Below are 22691 nucleotides of genomic sequence, written 5' to 3'. Positions count from 1 at the left end.
CAGAAATGGTTTCTCTCAGTTTCTATCTTCTACTCATATGACTCAATCCTTTTTATTGACAGCATGAGGAGGCTGAAGTGAATGATGAGGCTATTGATGGGTTGTCTCGAAAGGTCGAGGCTCTCCATGCTTGATGACTTCAACTCCATTCAAGAAAGGGATCACCGACGAGTTCGTGTCCGGTGGCTATCACCATAGAATAATGCTCAACATTTGTCACAGTTCACGATCCCTTTTCCTGCAGGTAGACCTACAAATATAAGTTTGTCCAGGTTAACCTTTTCATTCAGCATTCTAGCATGAAGTGGAGACGTTCTTTTGTTCCGTGAATCGCTGGCTTTGTTATTGAACTATAAAATTGTGCGGTTTTGTTTTTGCAGCGCTCTGCCTGACGGAGAAGTTTTTGATATTAAGGTAGAGAATTTTGCGTAAGAATCCGTAGACGTGCTTTGGCTGTCATGTGTATTAGTTTCCTATTGACAATTTGTTGGAGCCCTTACTTGTACATATGGATAAATCAGTTGATTTACAAAGTTAATCCCTTTTTTCATCATATGTTGCAATTTACGGGGTACCTCGAGAGATTGATTCGCGATAGCAAAGGAAATTACTGCTCTAACCCATCGACAGCTAGATACATGATTAGAGCCGCTGAGATTTAATGATCGGATCGCATCGGCGATTGGGTTAGACAAGTTGATCCAGATCGCCACGAATTAGTGGGAACTCCGAGTTCTCATGCAGATCAGCAAGTTTCCTCGAAAGGATTGGATTTGCTTGGTCCAGTTGGGAATTCCATTTCTTCTTTCCCATTTCAAGCAAGAAAGCTTTTGGAATTCCTGACATGCACCAAGCTAATTCAATCCCATCGGAGAGCATTCAGATCCGGATCCCCTAACATTGCAATGGGTGACATTGATTAAATTGGGCCGTCCAAATCAAAATGGACAATCTGATTTGATCCATGTCACCTATTCAAAATTTTTAAAAATTCCTGTCTAAAATGTCCCCACCCCCCTTTTCAAGAGATGATATGAATCAAATCAAGCCATCCATTTTGATTTGAATGGTCCAATTTGATCAATGTCACCCCTAACATTGAATTGGCAATATTATGGGATCCATTTCCGAGTGTTCATATAGTTTGTGACTCATGAGAGAAAGAATCAGCATGAAACCCAATTTTGAATTCGCGTGCTGAAATTTGACCCGAAATGAGCTGAGCCTATAACGGGCTGTTGAAATAGTAGACAGAACAGTTTGGAATTGTTTATCAAACCAAACTATACAAAGCAAGTAAATAATAAATATGAGTCTCCAGGCATTCTGTAGGTAATCTTCGATTTCCCCTCAAATATGCTTTAAATGCTTCGCCAAGAAGCTTCCTAGATTTAATGGAAAATATGATCCTATTGCAGATTTGGTCATTTACCGTTCAATTCTAAGTCAACGGTGGACCGAGGCGGCGGCGCTTGGTTCGATTTTAGCAAACCTGTTTGGTTCGATTTTAGCAAACCTGTTATATTATATGTATCGCCTAATTCGCTGAAAAGAATCGTCAACTTAAATTCAATCCCGATTCCGCCTCAAAAAATTTTTATCTAGAAATCCCCCAACTTTAACTCATGTCTCAAATTGGACCATGCGTCCAGAAATCACCACTAATTTCTTCAAAATTATCAACATCATGGTTAGTTAGAGGTTCGTTATTGAAGGTGCAATTTTTGGACACAATGGCAGCTTTGTGACTAGAGTGAAAGTTGGGGATTATTTATAGACAAGAAAGAGTTTGGGACGGAATTGGCACTATAGCGCTTACATGTAAATAAAGAAGTGGGTTTTTATTGAAGGTGTCAATCTCTACAATTTAGCCATCAATAAATTAAATTCCCATTATTTGCATACGTGAGAATGATATTATAGTAATTCAATGATTATTTCTAAGAACAAAATTGACATTATCACCATCGTAATCCAATTAACTGTTTTGAGTTGGGTTAAATTTGGGGTTTAAAGATGTAAATGGAATTCTTAATCTTGTATGTGTCCATGGCATGCTAATGATGCTCGGAATGTGGCCGACCGGAGAGAGGAGGAGCTACGATAGAGCTTCGATTTAGAAGCTCTCGTCTCCATTTAATACGAAGCATGTCCAAGGGTCTCGAACCAATCAAGGCTTCGCTTATTTTGTGAAAAATATTTTTTAGAATATTTTGTTTTTCATTTTTCGGCATTTGGAATGCTTAGGAAAATAAGTCCATAGAAAATGATTTCCAAGTGAATGGAAAACCTATGCTTAAATTTAGGAAAATAATTTCCTCTTTAATAAATAGAAAAATATTTTTTTTTCAAAATATGACTAGATATCGCTACCTTGAAGCCCGTGCCCGGGTCATCGGAGCCCGTGTCCATTGAGGCCAAGCCCGGGTCTAGGTCCATTGAGGTCGAACCCTAGACACTAGTGCTCGTACTTGGTTCCCTAGCTGCCTATGTGCAAGTCACTAGCACTATAATAATATATATCTCTTTAGAAAAATCAATCAGGACTTCCTCACCAAATTGTTGATATATTTTCTAGTTCATTTTCAAATTTAACCAATCACTGGAAAATATTTCCGTTTTCCTTGAGAACTAACTTATGGAAAAATATTTTTCAAAAATGTCACATTTTGTGCGAAACAAACCGAGCCTAGCTGCATAGAAATTCTCCACCTATGAATCGGAAGCTTTTAAAATGTCCATGACAACACATGACTCTTCATCTTCTCCATTAATAAACACCTCTACAGGAATATTCTTTATGACTACATTTGGTAGCAAGGATAAGATAAAATTATTGCTATCATGCGGTTGGTTCCTATCCAAGATATGATAAGATCAAATATAAGAGGGATGTAATCCATATAAAAATATATCACAGTGAGGTGAGATAAAGGTGGATATGACATCTATAATATTTATGATACAAAAGTTGTTGTTCCTCGACTAACAAATTTCTTATACTAATAGAATTAAAAAATAATTAAATATCAATAACATTTGGATTCTAAATAAAAATGGAAGTTCAAAATAACAAAAAATAGAAATAATTTTTCTTTTTTTAAAATCCTTTTAATAATATTATATTTGAATTGCTTTCTGTTCCATAACATGTAGCATATATGTGTATGTTTAATATTTCTATTGATTACAAGGGTCAAAGCACTGTACTTTTCAGAGAGATACACAAGTGAACTGTTATGGTGTCTCTCTTACTACATTCAACATTTTTTGGCTGATCTATCTCGTGATGTTACTACAATCCACCTACATTTCTTGTCAGAGTGGGGCATGTGGCTCTAAAATGCAGCAATGAGCTCATTTACTATTTAAGATTTATATCATACAATAATCATAGATTATTTGACAGAGATTATCTCCGTCTGTGCATTTGTGATTTCTTGGCAATGAATCTCGAGAGATTAAGTTTGTGCATTTTTAAGTTAATTTATATTGATATGTTGTTCATACGAAATAAAGGACATAATAAGATATGAAAATATCCGATTTTACTACTGCGATAAAACCTGGATATATTATACCAAAATTTCTAGATTTTACATCATATTCTATCAAATCTTATCCTGGCTAAAAATTCAAACACAACCTCTACTATAGGAAATGTCAATAAATATTGTGTGATCTAGAATGCTTCCTCTTCTTGATATCCTCGTTGAGTTTTCTAGAATGCTTTTCTGCAAATTCCAAGGCTCAAAAATGGCTCGAAAGCACCAATTTGAATTATATCCCGTTGATCGGTATGCTGTATAAACATTTGTACTGTATGTTGAGCAATACGAGCAAATTACATTTTATCACATGGGAACAGAGCCAGAGAGCTTAAACACGCCAGACAATTTGACTACATAAACAATTTGGAAAGCGCCGGTTCAAGATGGAAAAAAAAAACGGTAAAATCATCACCGGAGAAAGTACAGTGCAATGATTAAGATTATCACTAGAGAAACTCTTACGTACTGAAGATGTAAGAATCAATTATGATCTCTGACTGGATCGGCCGCCGCTATGCAGTCGTGTTGGTGGGGGCCATCTTTTTCACCGAGCTCCTACTCAGGGGCTTCACCCGCAACTGTGACGTACTCCTATTGAGCCGCTTATTCACCAACTCTGCATCGGCTATGCCCTCATGATCACCCCCATCTACATGGCCGAGATCTCCTCTGCCTTCTTCCGTGGCAACCTCACCTCCCTCCCTGAGGTATTCAGTATTCTGTCGTACGACAGAGTACCTCAGGGAAAGACAAGAATTTGCTACAAGAGAAGGTAGGAGAGACCTCAGCAACGTAGACGGGAGTGACAATGAAAAAGTAGACCCAATAAAAAGACGTCGTAATTGCGGGCGAAGCCCAGAGTAGGAGCCCTATGAAAAAGATGCCCCCGCCCACACGATTACGTAGCCGCAGCCAATCCACATCATCACTCCAAAATTTGCCAGAGTTTCTAGAAAACATTTCCTTAATAATATTCAGATCTTAACAAAATATAAGAAAATATTATCATTTTTTTGAAAAATGACTTAAAAAATATTTTTCTGAAATGTTTGATTTTTACGAAACAAGCCCGATTTTTATAGGAGTCGTACCAAGCCCATTTTCTACGAAGACCACACTAAACGATCGAACGCTAAGTCCATTTTCTACTATAACTGCCTCCGTCGGCCACCATCTCAAAATCATTCAATACTCGCACCCACAGCCACAGCCACAACCCTGACCGACACAAACAAATAAAAAGGAAAGCCATGAAAAAACTCAGTGCAAATGAGTTTAGAGATTGACACTGAGACCGCCGTTTTCGCGTCACTTCCTCTCCGGTGACCTCCATTGAACGCAGCAGGAAGAGACGCCGACATAGGTCGAAAAGATAACAAAAGGACATGGTCGAGATTCGATATCGGCAACGACGAAATCAGAGGAACAAACCAGATCGTGGCAGCGGAGGATTAGATGTCTGAGCTGCGGTAAGGGTAGAGAATCGACCATCGGAAATGCATGGCTTCGGAATGGCGAGAAACAAACAACGGGGGGAGATGGCTGAAGGCGTGGGGGAGGGAGATGGAGAAGTCCTCGTGATGGCACGAGTTTAAATAGGCGGAAGAGCGAGAGAGAGAGAACGATAATTTCTGTTACGGCGTAATCTGCGTAATCGACCAATTCTGTTATGACCTAAAATCTCGTATGCGACCAATTCTGTTCTGTTATGACCTAATCTCGCGTATGTTCTGTTCCAGCTAACGCTCACCTCTTCCTCCCTTTCTGAACTTGGGCCGAGTGCCAAAAACTGAAAGGCGTAAAAAGGAATGGGCTTAAAAGGTCACCGAGAGTATGAATTCCGATTGCTCAATGTTAGAAGATCAATCTTCAGTTGCTGCACTGAAATGGTTTCCTCTCATTTTCTATCTTCTACTCATATAACTCGTTCCTTTTCACTGACAGCATGAGGAGGCTGAAGTGAATGGCGAGGCTACTGATGGATTTTGTCTCGAAACATCGAGGCTCTCTCTCTCGGGCTTTTTTTCAAATTGCGCGAAAAAAAGAATGTATTTACCATTTTAGGGGAGAAAAAACATATTTACCGGTTTGAGGTCCGCTCGGCGATCTTAGTGCCGAGCGGACCCAGCTCGGCAGTTAAATTGCCGAGCCGGGCGGCACTCAGCCCCTCCCCGCCGTGAGCCCCAACCCCGGCCCGGCAATTTCGTCCGGCCCGACCATTTTGTCCTTCTAGCAAATTATCCTCTAAAAAAATTATAAAAACTCTCAAAAATTAGTAAATGGCGACAATCAACTGGCCATGGACGATTCGGGGTATTTTTGCCGACGACTTTTAAAAATGACGATTTTGCCCTTATGGCAAATTGTCTTCCAAAAAAATTGTAAAAAATCTCAAAAATGGCCATAATCAACATGCCATACACGATTCGGGGTATTTTGACCGACGACTTTTAGAAAATAACGGTTTTACCATTCTGGAAAATTGTCTCGCAAAAAATTGTAAAAAATCCCAAAAATTAATAAATGGCCACAATCAACTGGCCATAGACGATTCGGGATATTTTGGCCGATGACTTTTACAAAATGACGGTTTTGCTCTTGTGGCAAATTGTCTCCCAAAAAAATTGTAAAAAATCTCAAAAATTAGTAAATGGTCACAATCAACTGGCCATGGACAATTTATGGTATTTTGGCCGACGACTTTTAGAAAATGACGGTTTTGCCCTTCTGGCAAATTGTCTTTCAAAAAAATTATAAAAAACCTCAAAAATTAGTAAATGACCATAATCAATCGGCCATAGACGATTCCGGGTATTTTGGCCGACGACTTTTAGAAAATGACAGGTTTGCCCTTCTAACAAATTGTCTCCCAAAAAAATTGTAAAAAATCTCAAAAATTAGTAAATGGCCACAATCAACTGGCCATAGACGATTTATGGTATTTTGGCCGACGACTTTTAGAAAATGACGGTTTTGCCCTTCCGGCAAATTGTCTTTTAAAAAAATTATAAAAAATCTCAAAAATTAGTAAATGACCATAATCAACCGGCCATGGACGATTCGGGGTATTTTGGTTGATGAATTTTAGAAAATGACAGTTTTACCCTTCTAGCAAATTGTCTTCCAAAAAAATTGTAAAAAGAAAATTGCCACAATCAACTGGCCATGGACGATTTAGGGCATTTTGTTTTTCTCGGCGTTTTTTAAAAAAGGAAATCATTATTTTTGTTAAGTTTTTAATAATAATTATTTTATTTATATTTTTTTTTATTTTGAAGCTTTTTTTATTAGTGTAATTAATTAAGAATATTGATAAAATGAAAGTGCTGAGATATATGGAAAACATGTTATTTTCATAATAGATAATAATCGGACTGTCGCAATTACATGTACTAACGATATCGTTTTCCTACATGACCTCCTGTTCCGCAACGTGGCTCTCTTCGGTCTCGGTAGGTCTAGTATTGTACGGACAAGGAGGAGGCTGAGGAGGAGGATCCGACTAAGGAGGATGTGTAAATGATGAAGGCATATCTTGTGAAAATATGCCCTGCGCAGACGGTACATATCCTTCTGCAGAGAAGCCTGAATAAAAAGGAGGGAAATCGGATCCATACGAAATAGGAGAAGGAGCCGGAGTCTCCGGATCGGGAAATGCAAAAGTAGATCCCTTGGGAAATGGGGCGGCAAAATGGGTGAATCCAGCATTGAAACCCGTCTGGTCTAATCCTCAAGTGAAACCCGGAGCGAAATCCGTATGATACTCGAAGGTGTAAGGGATGGCATCGCCAACTACATGAGCTCGAGGAGTCCTCCGGGTCGACCGAACGGGCTCAAGCGGATCGTCATCGTGAGGGCCAATGGGTGTGGCTCTAGTTGCTGGTTGAGATGGTGGCATCATCGTTAGCCGCCTCTCCTCGTGCTGGATGTATAGCATTGCCCTAGCTATTTTCCCCACATCTGCCCAAGTCTGATGAGATGGACGTGAATTTAATATATGTAAGATTTGTTCCACGCCATCACCCCGGTAATGATATCACAAGTAACAAATGTTATAAAATTACAATAACTTATGTTACTAAAAATATAGTTAATTAATTAAATTGAAAGTATTTACACGAACCATTGAACCCATTGCAGCTCCCGTAATAGAAATCCACTTCCGTGTATGTCTACGGAACCACTCCATATATGCTGAATGAAAGTGGAGTTCCTCCGTTGCAGGATCAGCATGGACTATATATTCGGTACATCTGTCCCACATAGCGATCCATTTTCCGTGCTTAGCTGCCCAATCTTTCCCGGGTGGCCTATTGTCAATATCATGCAAGGCTTTGTGATCGCCGGGAGGAGTAGGTATCGGTCGCTGCATACCAAACCGGCAAAGTACTCTATATGGATAATGCCACTCAACTATCCAAAAACAGATGAGTGGCACACGAGCCCTCTAAATATCCTGTCCCTACAAGCGGTAATTCGGTACATTCTCCAGAATGTCGCTACCGTAGGGCTCCCAAATAATCTGTTATCGTAATAAAACATATCAAATTAAATGAAGAGTTAATTTAAAAGCTAACATTATATTAAATTCATTCGTTACTATCATTACTTACATCTTCGAATACCAATCTATCAAGTTGGTAGCGCAGATGTACCAACGTATGCATGGGGATCTCCGTTGTGCCTCGACCTTGACTCCAACTGCGTAAACAAAAAACATTCAATTTTCATATATTATACGCACTGGAATGAATTAATGACGCACGAACCGAAAATGCAATAGATCACATATCGACTACCGAAAGGTGCATGTCCTAAAGGAACATCAACTGTCGGGGATGGGGAGACACATCTCAAGCACTTCCACGCCCAAATCTCCAGTATATGTAAGGCACCGTCCATTTGCTTCGCCTCTGGGTCGGTTGCACGAAATAACTCTCGGTACAACCATACAAGTGCTGCTGAACCCCAATTATACTGCGTAGGGACGTTAAGGTTTGCCAGTAATGGAAGAAACAACAAACTAACTCGGGCACCCGATTTGTCCGTAAAAATAGATCCTCCTAGCGGACGGAGAATGAAAGCCCGTGAATGCTGCACTATGGTGACGCCATCGGCGTCTGGTGGAAGATCTTCAAAGCGCTGTCTCAACCAGCTCAAAGCGATCTGTGTGCCACGCAACTGGGCCGGGTGAGCACCGAGTAGATCGTCGCTGACATTGGCTCAATTCACAATTTTGGAGCTAGTAATCGCACGTCTATCTATAGGAAGCCACGTAAGCACCGCAATATCCCGCAGCGTGATAGTGCATTCACCTTCCGGCATATGGAAGGTGTAGGTCTCGAGCCTCCACCGCTCGACCAATGCAATAATTAAATGACAATCCAACCGCACGAATCACATCAAATAAACGCCAAAAAATCCCGAAGCTTGCGGATACGAGACTATCCGCAGATCAAGATCACCTACGTGTAGCATCGCTCGCTGACATCTAAGGGCTTCTATCGGAAGTATCCGTGAAATGTAACATGAACAGTTAGTAGCAATTTTGATGATATTGTTACAAATGACAGATCAACCGAAAATTCTTCAATTACCTTAGCGTCCCATATAGCCCGAGATTTATGTCGGGCTTGCCCAATAAGTAGTGAATCATCCTCCGGGTCCTAATGAATGTAAGTACTCTATGCCATATCTACACAATTGTGATACTATAATATTACAACAAATTCCCATATGTATGGATAACATGTAACACATAAACTGAATAAATATCGTGCAATTGTGATATTATAACATTACAAAAAAAAATCAAATATATAATATAAAAATCCGCGAAAAATCAACTTCATAAATATCAATCCAATAATAATATTATAACATTACAAAAAATTCATGATACTTATCACGCCCTGTGTCCTTTTTACGCGCCAACATCCGTTATTCGTTTATTTCCCAAGATCGATATGGCAATAGACTTAACGTGATGGGATATGTGCAAGCGGAAAGAGTACAAAATTTTTCCCATATAAAGAAATTCATTTTATGACTTCAGAAGACAAAAAGATTTTATAACATAGAAATATGATCATCCTTACAACGCATATGAACGAAATACATAAGGATCGAGGGAGAGACGGTCAGCTTGAGGTAAAAGGGACCTCCCACAAAAACTTCAAAATGGGGTCGGAATTCAGAATGTCACAAAACTAATTTACATAATTAACGCAAGTATGATCTACTCTCTGGCCGATCTGTGTGCACAAGTTTTCCTGTTGTGCCTTGATTTTCCACAGTGTGTGCAATGATTTCGCGAAGTGCTACTGCTCCGAGTTTCTCCGTCCATCTCATTCCGGATCCGTGATGCACGGGGCCTTCCTTTCTTCCGAATACGACTCGGGTCTCGCACTAATGGCAGCTCATCGGGTTCAAGCTCGTAATCAAAATGCCCCAACGGATTAAACATATACTGATAGCACTCAAGGGTTTTTTCTAAAGTATACCATTCATCTACGTATGATTCGTAATCAATGTCATACGCTTGACATGCTGCAACTACGTGTGAACATGGGATTTTCAACCCTTGAAATTTCCCACATGTGCACGTTCGCAAGTGTAGGAGCACTATGTGTTTATAGCCCCCTGAACCTCTAGATCCGTCACGTCCAGCTGTCACTTCGAAAACGCCTCTATCAGAGTCGAAACATGTGACGGCATGCCTATTTGCTTTTTGACTATTCTTCCGGAGCGTGGCGCCGGCAAATTTCGTATATTTCCACCGATTGTCTTTCTGCATCCCGTACATCGTTCTTCTCATATCAAAATAGTGCACCAACCGATAGAATATCTTGTCGACCATGGCTGCTATTGGTAGACCACGGAAACCCTTCAAGATCCCGTTGACCAATTCGACTAAATTTGTCGTCATCGATCCATATCTCCTCCTTTCATCATAAGCCTTTGTCCATTTTTCTCTTGGAATCTGATCGCATCATCCAGCTGTGGCTGGATCGAACTCCCTAATTAGGCTCATGAATTGGTCGAACTTCCGCTGTTGCCTCGCGTAAGCTATACATTCCAACATGAATTAGTACTTCGTACTCAAATTTTTGCATACGTATTTTCCTAAAATTTACAAATTCGAGAATTTACCCGCCATCCGAACAAGTTTTTTCCCTTCGGTATTTTTGAAATGTTTATTGTAGTTGCCGGCAACGTGCCGAATGCAATATCTATGGTGGCCATGTGGAGGACGCCACCGTGCTGTCTCCATTGCTCGTTGAATACCGATATGTCTGTCTGATATTACACAAATATCATCTCTCCTAGTGACATATCTCCGCAATGTATTCATAAACCAAGTCCAATTATCAACATTTTCCCGATGAACTACAGCAAATGTCAACGGGAAAATATGATTATTTCCATCAAGGGAAGCCGCACAAAGGAGGGTTCCTTGGCATTTTCCGTACAAAAATGTACCATCAACAAATATAAGAGGACGACAACTTGCGAAACCTTCAATCGTGCGCTTGAAAGTCCAAAGCATCCGTTTGAAAACCGTGCAGCCCCGATCTAGGTTGATATGATCATCGATCACAAAATGTGAACCTGGATTCCGACTCTTCATTTCGATCATCCACGTCCTCAACCTACCGTATGATTCATCCCAATCTCCAAATTATCTGGCGATCACCATTTGTTTGGCCTTCTAGGTTTTACGATAAGTAGATTCGAACTGCAGCTTATCTTGAATCTCCGCCATCGGTGGCTTGATTTTGATATCTAGTTGGACGGCGACCATTGCTTTTATTTGGCTGCAGAGGTACTTTTGGTCAAGGTGCCGATGATCCCGTGACATTTACGGAGAACTGCATGTATGTGGCCCATTATATTTACTTATTTTTCAAAACATGCCACCCGATTTAGCAATCGCGCGGAGCCTCCAACCACACGGTCCATTTGGATTGCCACACCTTATCACATATTCGTCTTTCTTTGTCAAATAACTGCGAAAATTTTGATTTCTCCTAAGGGAATACTCTTTTGCAGCTAACTGTACCGCGTCCCGTGATGGAAACAACATGCCAACATCAAATTCTTTTGATGAATCAAATAACATACGGTCTGGCTTGGTTCTTGTGTCGTCTTGCATCATGTCAAAGTCGATATCTAAATAAGGCGGTGGATGTACCAACGGCAAAATGGGATTGCTGCACTGCGTATTATAGTAAGCCTCCATATTGCCACATCCGACATCTTCTTCGTCATTGTAATCGGAGTCCATCCAAGAATCATCTTCTTCATCACCATCATCATCATCATCATCATCAGCATTATCATCATTATCATCATCAGCAGCAGCTAAAGCATTATCATCATTATCATCATCATCGCCAGTAGCATTACTAGCATTATCATCATTATTATCGGTCCGCACTTACCGATTATGCAGACCATCATCATCTTCACCAGCATTCGAAGCTTCCTCCGTGAAATCATCTCTCATTTGGTGTTTTGCTACGGTTGCATAAAACCGCAAGAATCCCGTACCACCAGCCTGAAGTGCAATTGCTGAATCATCGTAATCGTAGCATCAACATGCAACTCAGTAATGTCATATGTAACACAATTGCGTGTTACATACGGATATCTATACACCACTATTTGGATATCTTGGTTTCCTGTTATATTCAATGCGCTCTCAATCGACACACGTAACTCATCAAATGTCGGTATGTTTGCAATCTCGAACATGGTAGATTGTCCGCCTTCGTAATCAATTCCATATTCGGTTCGTACTATTGTACCTCCTCGGTGCACAATCGCAAAAGATGTAGACGACATTCTGAGATTTAAATAAATTAGAAATTATTTCTAAACTACAATTTCCTAAATATTGTCCCGTATAAGTTATCAAATTAATATTACCACTATCAATATATCAAATGAAATAAATGTCCTAATATAGCCCTAAGGGCTTAGACGACATTTTGGGTTTTTTTACAATTTTTTTGGAACACAATTTGCTAGAAGGGAAAAATCGTCATTTTTTTAAATTCGTCAGCCAAAATACACTGAATCGGCCATGGCCGATTGATTGTGGCCATTTCCTAATTTGTGAAATTTTTTAAGAATTTTTTGGGAGACAATTTGCCGGAAGGGTAAAATAGTCATTTTTTAAAATTCGTCGCCCAAAATACCTCGAATGGTCCATGGCCGATTGATTGTGGCCATTTCCTAATTTTTGGGATTTTTAAAAAAAAAATTCGGAGACAATTTGCCAGAATGGCAAAATCGTCATTTTTTAAAATTAGTCGACCAAAATACCTTGAATAGGCCATGGCTAGTTGATTGTGGCCATTTCCTAATTTTTGGATTTTTTTAAAATTTTTTTGGGGGACAATTTGCCAGAAGGGCAAAATCGTCATTTTTTAAAATTCGTCGGCCAAAATACCCCGAATCGTCCATGGTCAGTTGATTGTGGCTATTTCCTAATTTTTGAGATTTTTTTTAAAAAAATTTGGGAGACAATTTGCCGGAAGGGCAAAATCGTCATTTCTTAAAATTCGTCGGCCAAAATACCATGAATGGTCCATGGCCGATTGATTGTGGCCATTTCCTAATTTTTGAGATTTTAAAAAAAAATTTGGGAGACAATTTGCCAGAATGGTAAAATAGTCATTTTTTAAAATTCGTCGGCCAAAATACCTGGAATCGGCCATGCCCGGTTGATTGTGGCCATTTCCTAATTTTTAGGATTTTTTAAAATAATTTTGGGAGACAATATGCCGGAAGGGCAAAATCGTCATTTTATTAAAATTCGCCAACCAAAATACCCCGAATCGTCCATGGCCAGTTGATTGTGACTATTTCCTATTTTTTAAAATTTCTTAATATTTTTCCTTCATTTTTTTGAAAGTCTCTATGATTTTTCTTTATTTTTAATCAATTTTGTATTTTCTAATTTTCTATTATTCGAATTTTGAAATTATTAAAAACATGACAGAGAATGGTTTTAAATGTAACATGACATTTTCTTTTTGTTTTAACATCTAAACTCTGTCAATGGTTTGACTATCGTAACCATATATGTATTGTAACTATCATTATGGTAATTTTTTTTTACTGCAATTCGTAAACATTATAACTATTCGATGTACAAATAATAATCAAATAAATAAAAAAATACTTACGAAACTGCAAAAAATAGCTATAACGAGGTTTACCTCAAACTATTGAGGGTAATCACGCACCGAATGTAGAGTTCAAACTATCAAGAGGAAGCACCGAGTAAGAAGGTCGGCTTTGCTTTTGTCACAACTTCTGCAAAAATAAAAAAGTCCCAATTTAATTTAAACATGACAGAAATATTTGCAATAAAATAAAAACACTAACATCAATAAGGGCACTTGAGGAAAGGGGGGTATGAGAAAATCTTCGTAAGCTATGTGAGGGAGAGTACAAGAGGAGAGTCCGATTAAAACTTGGTCGGGATATTAAGAACAAATCTCGCCGAAGTTAATCAAAGCGAGGGGAGGGCTCCTAGCGGACTCCACACTCTGTTCACTTAATATCCAGATCACTTAAAATCAGAATTAAAGGCCACTAGAAGGAGGCACGACACTTCCAAATCTAGGGCTTACAAACGTTGGCGCTTATGGAACCATTTGGGGGCTCTAAGAGTGCGAAAAAAGAAGAGCTTCTGCAGAGGATGTAAGGGCTATACAAACAGAAGAATAGCCTCTGCAGAGGAGGGGCGAAAGGCTTGAACTTCTGTGAAGAGGAGAAATCAAATGGCCAACCTTTACGAGCGGGGAGAGCCTTCGGCTTTGCTTTAAGCAGAGCCGAAGGCTCAGCAGTGCTCGTGAAAGGTGCTGCAGGCGCCTTTCACGTCGCCTGCCAACGCCCGATTAAAGGCGTTGGCGGGGTAGGGGCCACTCGCACGGCGGCACTCTGCGCGCTGCGAGGAGCGCGCGGAGGTCGGCCTTGCTCGGCACTATAAATGTCGAGCGGATCCGCTTGGCATTTATAGTGCCGAGCGGGAACCCGCTCGGCGGTCTGCTCGCTCGGCGGTCCGACCGCCGAGCGGACCCTAAACTAGTAAGTATTTTTTTTTCCCCTAATTTGGTAAATATATTTTTTTTATGCAATTTGAAAAAAAGCCCCTCTCTCTCCATGCTTGATCACTTCAAACTCCATCCAAGAAAGGAATCGCCGACGCAGTTCGCGTCCGGTGGTTATCGCCAAAGAACAATGCTCAACATCCGTCACGGTTCACGATCCCTTTTCGTGCGGGTAGACCTGAAAAATATGACTTTTGTCCCCGTTGAACCCTTGATTCAGTGTTCTTGCATGAAGTGGAAACTTTCTCTTGTTCCGTGAAACGTTTTGTTTTGCGAGCTCTGCGTGACGGAGAAGAAGTTTCTAATATTCAGGAAGAGAATTGTACGTAAGAATACATACATCGACGCGATTTGACCGTCATGTATAATATTTTCCTCTTCACAATTTGTTGGAGCCCTTACTTGTACAGATTGATAAATCGGTTGATTTACAAAGTTAATCCCTTCTTTTTTTTCAATCATACGTTGCAAATTACCGGGGGACCTCAGGAAATCACTGCTCTAGCTCATCAATAGCCGTATCTAGCTCATCAACAGACGGATCCATGGTCACCATCACTGAGATCTAATGATTGAATCTCATCGGTGATTGGGTTCGACGAGCTGTTCCGAATTGCGACGAGGGAGTTGGAACTCCGAGTTCTTATGCAGATGAGCAAGTTCTCCGGAAAGGATTGGATTTCCTTGGTCCGGCGGGGAATTCCGTTTCTTCTTTCCCACTTCAAGCGGGAAAGCTTTTCGAATTCCCGTCTTGCACCAAGCTAATTCAATCCATCCGGGAGCTATCATATGGTTCTGGACTCGCGAGAGACAGCATCGGCGCGAAACGCAATTTCGAATTCTTGCCGAAAATTGGCGCGAAATGAGCCAAGCCGATAACGGGTAGCCAGAAAAGTAGACAGAACAGTTGCGAGTTGTATATCAAATCCAGCTATACAAAGCACGTATTTATAAGTCTCCAGGCATCCACTAGGGTAATCGCCTTCGATTCTATTCTCCCTCAGATATGCTTCAAATGCTTCAATAAGCTTCTTGCATATAATGGAAGATATGATCCTAATGCAGATTTGGTCATTTACCATCCAATTCTAAGTCAACGGTGGACCTAGGCGGCGCATGTTTCGATTTTAGCGAACCTGTTATCTTATATGTGTCGCCCAATTCCCCAAAAAAGCGTCAACTTAAGTTCGATAATAATTCTGCCTCAAATCTTATTGCTTGCTCAAGTTCCAAATATGACCACACGTCCAAAAATTGCTACTAGTTTCTTCAAAATTAACAATATCAAGGCTAGTTAGAAGTTCTTTATCAAAACATCCGTCTTTATCAAAACTCTCACTCTCGTATGGAACGACAACAGCTTTCGAATATTTATTATCTCGAAAAAATTAGTGTCAAATTTTTGAAAGCAATGATAGATTTGGAACTAGAATGAAAGTTTGGATTATTTATAGGCAGAACAGAGTTCGAGACAAAATTAGAATTGGACCTAAAGTTAGAATTTTTTTTTTATAGGAAATTAGTCCTTACATGTTAATAAAAAAGTGGGTCTTTTGTGAAGGTGATAATACCTATAATTTAGCCGTCAATAAATTAAAATTCCCATTATTTACATTCATGAGAATGATACTATAGTAATTCAACGGTTATTTCTAAGAATAATACTGACATTATCAGAATCATAATCCAATTTACTCTTTTGAGTTGGGTTATGATATCCACCTTGTTCAATTAAATTTGGGGCTTAAAGGTGGGAATGGAACTCGGAATCTAAGGGTTAAATCCTTCGTATTTGTCCATGGCACGCTAATGATGCTCTGAATGGAGTCGGCTAGTGAGAAGCTCTCATCTCCATTTAATACGAAGCATGTCCAAGGTGGTCCTGAATCAATTATATTTGAGGGGTGCGTTTGTTTGAGCGGAAGTGATTTTTTGGGAATTAGTTTTATGAACTTTTCCCTGTTTTTAATTCACCGAAAATGACTTAGTCAACGGAAAGCACTTTCCGGTCACCGGAAATTCATGCACAAAGTTAGAAAAGTGAATTCCTAAATCTAGAAAGGTAAAAACACTTCCTAGAATTGATGCTCTCGAATTTATTTTTTTTTTAATATTCCATATTTTATATTTTGGATTTTTTCTTTATTATCTTATTTATTATTTTTTTCTTTTCTTTCTTTTTCTTTTTCCTTCTCCCTCCGCTGATCGCTGGGCCTCGGTGATGGTTGGTCGGCCGGTCATAGCGGATGAAGAAAAAAAAATCAAATCAAATCAAATCAAATAAAAAATAATAATTATCCTTACCAAAAAATAAAAAATAATAATTACTATGTATTAATTTGATTTTTTGTATGTGTCCATGGCATGCTAATGATGCTCCGAATGTGGACGACCGGAGAGAAGAGGAGCTACGATAGAGCTTCGATTTAGAAGCTCTCGTCTCCATTTAATACGAAGCATATCCAAGGGTCTTGAACCAATAAAGGCTTCGCTTATTTTGTAAAAAATATTTTTTAGAATATTTTACTTTTCGTTTTTCGGCATTTGGAATGCTTAGGAAAATAAGTCAATAGAAAATGATTTCCAAGTGAATGGAAAACCTATGCTCAAATTTAGGAAAATAATTTCCCCTTTAATAAATAGAAAATTATTTTTTTTTCAAAATATGACTAGATATCGCTACCTCGAAGCCCGTGCTAGGGTCGTCGGCGCTCGTGTCCATCGAGGCCAAGCTTGGGTCTAGGTCCATTGAGGTCGAATCCTAGGCACTAGTGCTTGTACTCGGTTTCCTAGCAGCCTATGTGCAATTCACTAGCACTATAATAATATATATCTATTTAGAAAAATCAATCGGGATTTCCTTACCAAATTGATGATATATTTTCTAGTTCATTTTCAAATTTACCCAAGCATTGGAAAATATTTCCTTTTTCCTTGAGAACTAACTTCTAGAAAAATATTCTATTAAATCTTATCCTGGCTAAAAATTCAAACACAGCCTCTACTATAGGAAATGTTAATAAATCTTGCGTGATCTAACGCTTCCTCTTCTTGATATCCTCGTTGAGTTTTCTAGAATGTTTTTCTGCAAATTCCAAGGCCCAAAAATGGCTCGAAAGCACCAATTTGAATTTGAATTGATTCAGAGTCTGAGTCTTGGTTCTGGATAGGCAGAGAATTGTCCGCTCCATCTATAATGTGAACTCCCTCTGCAACTCCACCTATCTATATTGGAGGATTTTACCAAATCCCAAATTGTTCCCCGTCCTTCCAAGCATGTAACTGTACTCATTTTATCGAAGTTTTCCTTCTATTTGATCCAATCACAAACACCTCGATCCCCTAGCCTAGCTGTTCAACAAAACCCAAAAATCATTCCAACTCTAACACGTTCCACCCAATATCTTACTCTCCATTTGTAGAGCAACGAAGCTCTTCGTTAGCACAAGCGCATTGTTGTTTTATAAAGGTCAGCCATCTAGGTACTTTTTTGTTGAAGGTCGTTCGAGCTTTTTCTAAGAGTATGACATGGGTTATTTCAGCGTCGTAGCGCTTGACACTCGAACATTGGCTCGGGACATTTTCTCTTCCTCTTCTTACCTTGAAAAAGCGGGGGCACCGTCTTCCGTCCCTCGGGATCTTTGAGATGTTTTTCCAAAAGGAAGAGAAAAAAATGCGATGGATTTAAAATAGGAAGCAAATTTTAGTTTAGAGTCCGTATAGATTATTTAAAGAATAAGATGAGACCTACTAGACATTTTTAAATTAACATTTGTTGTATTTTTATTTGTAATTTTTTGGTTTGAGGGGCTAGGGGTTGGTTTCTGGGGCCATTCTGTCAACTTTAGAAATTCTAATCTTTATTGTGTGTTTTTCATTTGTACAGGATGCTTGCACGTTCTTTTCTATCCAAACATATTACGGAAGATCTGCTAAAGACTTACATTCTATTTTTCCAATATTTTGTATCTCTAAGATTCATTAGTTTATTTTAGTTAGCATATTATTTAGTATATCTTTTATAATTAGTTGGGGATATTTGGTAAATCTACTCTTTCCTTTTCCTGTTGATTGGTATGCTGTATAAACATCTGTACTGTACGTTGAGCAATACGAGCAAATAACATTTTATCACATGGTATCAGAGCTAGAGAGCTTAAAAACGCCAGACAATTTGACTACATAAACAATTTGGTAAACGTCGGTCCAAGATGGAAACCGGGAAAAAAAAAAACAGTAAAACCATCACCTGATAAAGTACAGTGCAATGATTAAGATTATCACTAGATAAACTCTTACGTACAGAAGATGTAAGAACCAATTATGATCCCTAATGACAGGGAAAAACCCCAAGTAACTATCCATGTTCTTTTCAGATGTAATAAACCAATTATGATCACTAAATATGTAAGGACATATTCCATTTTTTTTGACGATTTCATCATCCTTTTCCTCTAACTTGCTTGATTTCTGAATTTGATGGCAGGGCGGATCTCTGACTAGATCGGCCGCCGCTATGCAGTCATGTTGGTGGGGGCCATCTTTTTCACCGAGCTCCTACTCAGGGGCTTCACCCGCAACTACGACGTACTGCTTTTGAGGCCGCTTATTCACCAACTTTGGCATTGGCTATGCCCTCACGATCACCCCCATCTACATGGCTGAGATCTCCCCTGCCTTCTCCTGGCAACCTCAACCCCTCCATGAGCAACTTCTCACATTTGCTACGAAAGAAGGTAGGACAAGACCTTTGCCACATAGAAGGTAGGAGTGACAATGAACAAAGTAGGCAGGACGACAACGTTGAAAATTAAGTAGACCCAATAAAAAGACGTCGGAGTTGCGGGCGAAGCCCCCAGAGTAGGAGCCCGATGAAAAAGATGCCCCCCAACACGATTAGGTAGTGGTGGCCGATCCACATCATCACTCCAAAATTTGCCAAAGTTTGTAGAAAACATTTTCTTAATAATATTCAGATCTTAACAAAACATAAGAAAATATTATCATTTTTTTGAAAAATGACTATTTTTCTGAAATGTTTGATTTTTACGAAACAAGCCCGATTTTTATAGTAGTCGTACCAAGCCCATTTTCTACGAAGACCACACTAAACGAACGCTAAGTCCATTTTCCACTATAAACTGCCTCCGTCGGCCACCATCTCAAAATCATTCAATACTCGCACCCACAGCCACAGCCCCAGCCCTAACCCTGACACAAACAAACAAATAAAAAGGAAAGCCATGAAAAAACTCAGTGCAAATGAGTTTAGAGATTGACACTGAGATCGCCGTTTTCGCGTCACTTCCTCTCCGGTGACCTCCATTGAACGCAGCACGAAGAGATGCCGGCATAGGTCAAAAAGATAACAAAACAGATATGGTTGAGATTCGACATCGGCAATGACGAAGTCCGAGGAACAAACTAGATCGTGGCAGCGGAGGATTCAATGTCTGAGCTGCGGTAAGGGTAGAGAATCGACCATCGGAAATGCATGGCTTCGGAATGGCAAGAAACAAACAACGGGGGAAGATGGCTGAAGGCGTGGGGGAGGGAGATGGAGAAGTCCTCGTGATGGCACGAGTTTAAATAGGCGGAAGAGCAAGAGAAGAGAGAGAGAACGATAATTTCTGTTACGGCGTAATTTGAGTAATCGACCAATTCTGCTACGACCTAAAATCTCGTATGCGACCAATTCTGTTCTGTTATGACCTAATCTCGCGTATGTTCTGTTCCAGCTAACCCTCACCTCTTCCTCTCTTTCTGAACTTGGGCCGAGTGCCAAAAACTGAAAGGCGTAAAAAGGAATGGGCTTAAAATGTCACTGAGAGTATCAATTCCGATCGCTCGATGTTGGAAGATCAATGTTCAGTTGCTGCACTGAAATGGTTTCCTCTCATTTTTCGATCTTCTACTCATATGACTCGTTCCTTTTCACTGCCAGCATGAGGAGGCTGAAGTGAATGGCGAGGCTACTGATGGGTTTTGTCTCGAAAAGTCGAGGCTCTCTCTCTCCATGCTTGATCACTTCAAACTCCATCAAAGAAAGGGATCGCCGACGCAGTTCGCGTCCGGTGGTTATCGCCAAAGAACAATGCTCAACATTTGTCACAGTTCAAGATCCCATTTCGTGCAGGTAGACCTGAAAAATATGACTTTTGTCCCCGCTGAACCCTTTGATTCAGTGTTCTTGCATGAAGTTGGAAACTCTCTCTTATTCAGGAAGAGAATTGTACGTAAGAATACATACATCGACGCGATTTGGGTGTCATGTATAATATTTTCCTATTCACAATTTGTTGGAGCCCTTACTTGTACAGATTGATAAATCAGTTGATTTACAAAGTTAAGCCCTTCTTTTTTTCAATCATATGTTGCAAATTACCGGGGGTACCTCAGGAAATCACTACTCTAGCTCATCAACGACCAGATCCATGGTCAGCATCGCTGAGATCTAATGATTGAATCTCATTGGTGATTGGGTTCGACGAGCTGTTTAGAATCGTGACGAGGGAGTTGGAACTCCGAGTTCTTATGCAGATGAGCAAGTTCTCCGGAAAGGATTGGATTTCCTTGGTCCGGCAGGGAATTCCGTTTCTTCTTTCCCATTTCAAGCAGGAAAGCTTTTCGAATTCCCGACATGCACCAAGCTAATTCAATCCATCCGGGAGCTATCATATGGTTTTGGACTCGCGAGAAAAAGCATTGGCGCGAAACGCAATTTTGAATTCTTGCCGAAAATTGGGGCGAAATGAACCAAGCCGATAACGGGTAGCCAGAAAAGTAGACAGAACAGTTGCGAGTTGTATATCAAATCCAGCTATACAAAGCACGTATTTATAAGTCTCCAGGCATCCACTAGGGTAATCGCCTTGGATTCTATTCTCCCTCAGATATGCTTCAAATGCTTCACCAATAAGCTTCTTGTATTTAATGGAAGATATGATCCTACTGCAGATCTGGTCATTTACCATCCAATTCCAAGTCGACGGTGGACCTAGGCGTCGCATGTTTCGATTTTAGCGAACCTGTTATCTTAAATGTATCGCCCAATTCTCCCCAAAAAGCGTCAACTTAAGCTCGATAATAATTCTGCCTCAAATCTTAATGCTTGCTCAAGTTCCAAATCTGACTACACGTCCAAAAACCACCACTAGTTTCTTCAAAATTAACAACATCAAGACTAGTTAGAAGTCCTTTATCAAAACATCTGTCTTTATCGAAACTCTCACTCTCGTATGAAACGACAATAGCTTCCGAATGTTGAATTATCTTGAAAAAATTAGTATCAAATTTTTTAAAGCAATGATAGATTTGGAACTAGAATGAAAGTTTGGATTATTTATAGGCAAAACAGAGTTCGGGACAAAACTGAAATTGAACCTAAAGTTAGAAAATTTTTTTTTAAAGGAAATTAGCCTTTACATGTTAATAAAAAAAGTGGGTCTTTTGTAAAGGTGATAATACCTATAATAATTAAGTTCCCATTATTTACATTCATGAGAATGATACTATAGTAATTCAACGGTTATTTCTAAGAATAATACTGACATTATCACAATCACAATCCAATTTACTCTTTTGAGTTGGGTTATGATGTCCACCTTGTTCAATTAAATTTGGGGCTTAAAGGTGGGAATGGAACTCGGAATCTAAGGGTTAACTCCTTCGTATCTGTCCATGGCACGCTAATGATGCTCTGAACGGAGTCGGCTGGTGGGAAGCTCTCGTCTCCATTTAATACTAAGCATGTCCAAGGTGGTCCTGAATCAATTATATTTGAGGGGTGCATTTGTTTGAGTGGAAGTGTTTTTTCGGGAATTAGTTTTCTGGACTTTCCCCTATTTAGTTCGCCGAAAATGACTTAGTCGACGGAAAGCACTTTCTGGTCACCGGAAAATTCATGCGCAAATTTAGAAAAGTAAATTCCTAAATCTAGAGAGATAAAAACACTTCCTAGAACTGATGCTCTTGAATTTATTTTTTTTAATATTCCATATTTTGGAATTTTTTC

At 39.6% G+C, this 22691-nt stretch overlaps 1 protein-coding gene across 3 annotated transcripts in view; it reads left to right on the top strand.

The window, feature by feature from the left end:
- LOC115729544 (mitogen-activated protein kinase 9-like) overlaps window positions 1-22691 on the top strand; it is a 37885-nt gene that overhangs the window by 5218 nt on the left and 9976 nt on the right. Inside the window, exons 11-13 of one of the 3 annotated variants that reach the window (XR_007199210.1) lie at window positions 63-185; window positions 222-244; window positions 381-553. Coding sequence is in view for 1 of the 3 variants with exons in the window: in XM_048282290.1 (XP_048138247.1) it covers window positions 63-134 (72 nt within the window). In the remaining 2 variants the exon portion in view is untranslated. Of the gene's footprint in view, window positions 1-62; window positions 554-22691 lie in introns of those variants that run through there. The other 2 variants (XR_007199211.1, XM_048282290.1) reach the window with 2 other exon arrangements.

Source organism: Rhodamnia argentea, chromosome 7, assembly GCF_020921035.1.
Source record: "Rhodamnia argentea isolate NSW1041297 chromosome 7, ASM2092103v1, whole genome shotgun sequence".
Taxonomy (NCBI): domain Eukaryota; kingdom Viridiplantae; phylum Streptophyta; class Magnoliopsida; order Myrtales; family Myrtaceae; genus Rhodamnia; species Rhodamnia argentea.
The sequence above is the reverse complement of the archived record's forward strand: the minus strand, read 5'-3'. Positions and strand labels throughout refer to the sequence as shown.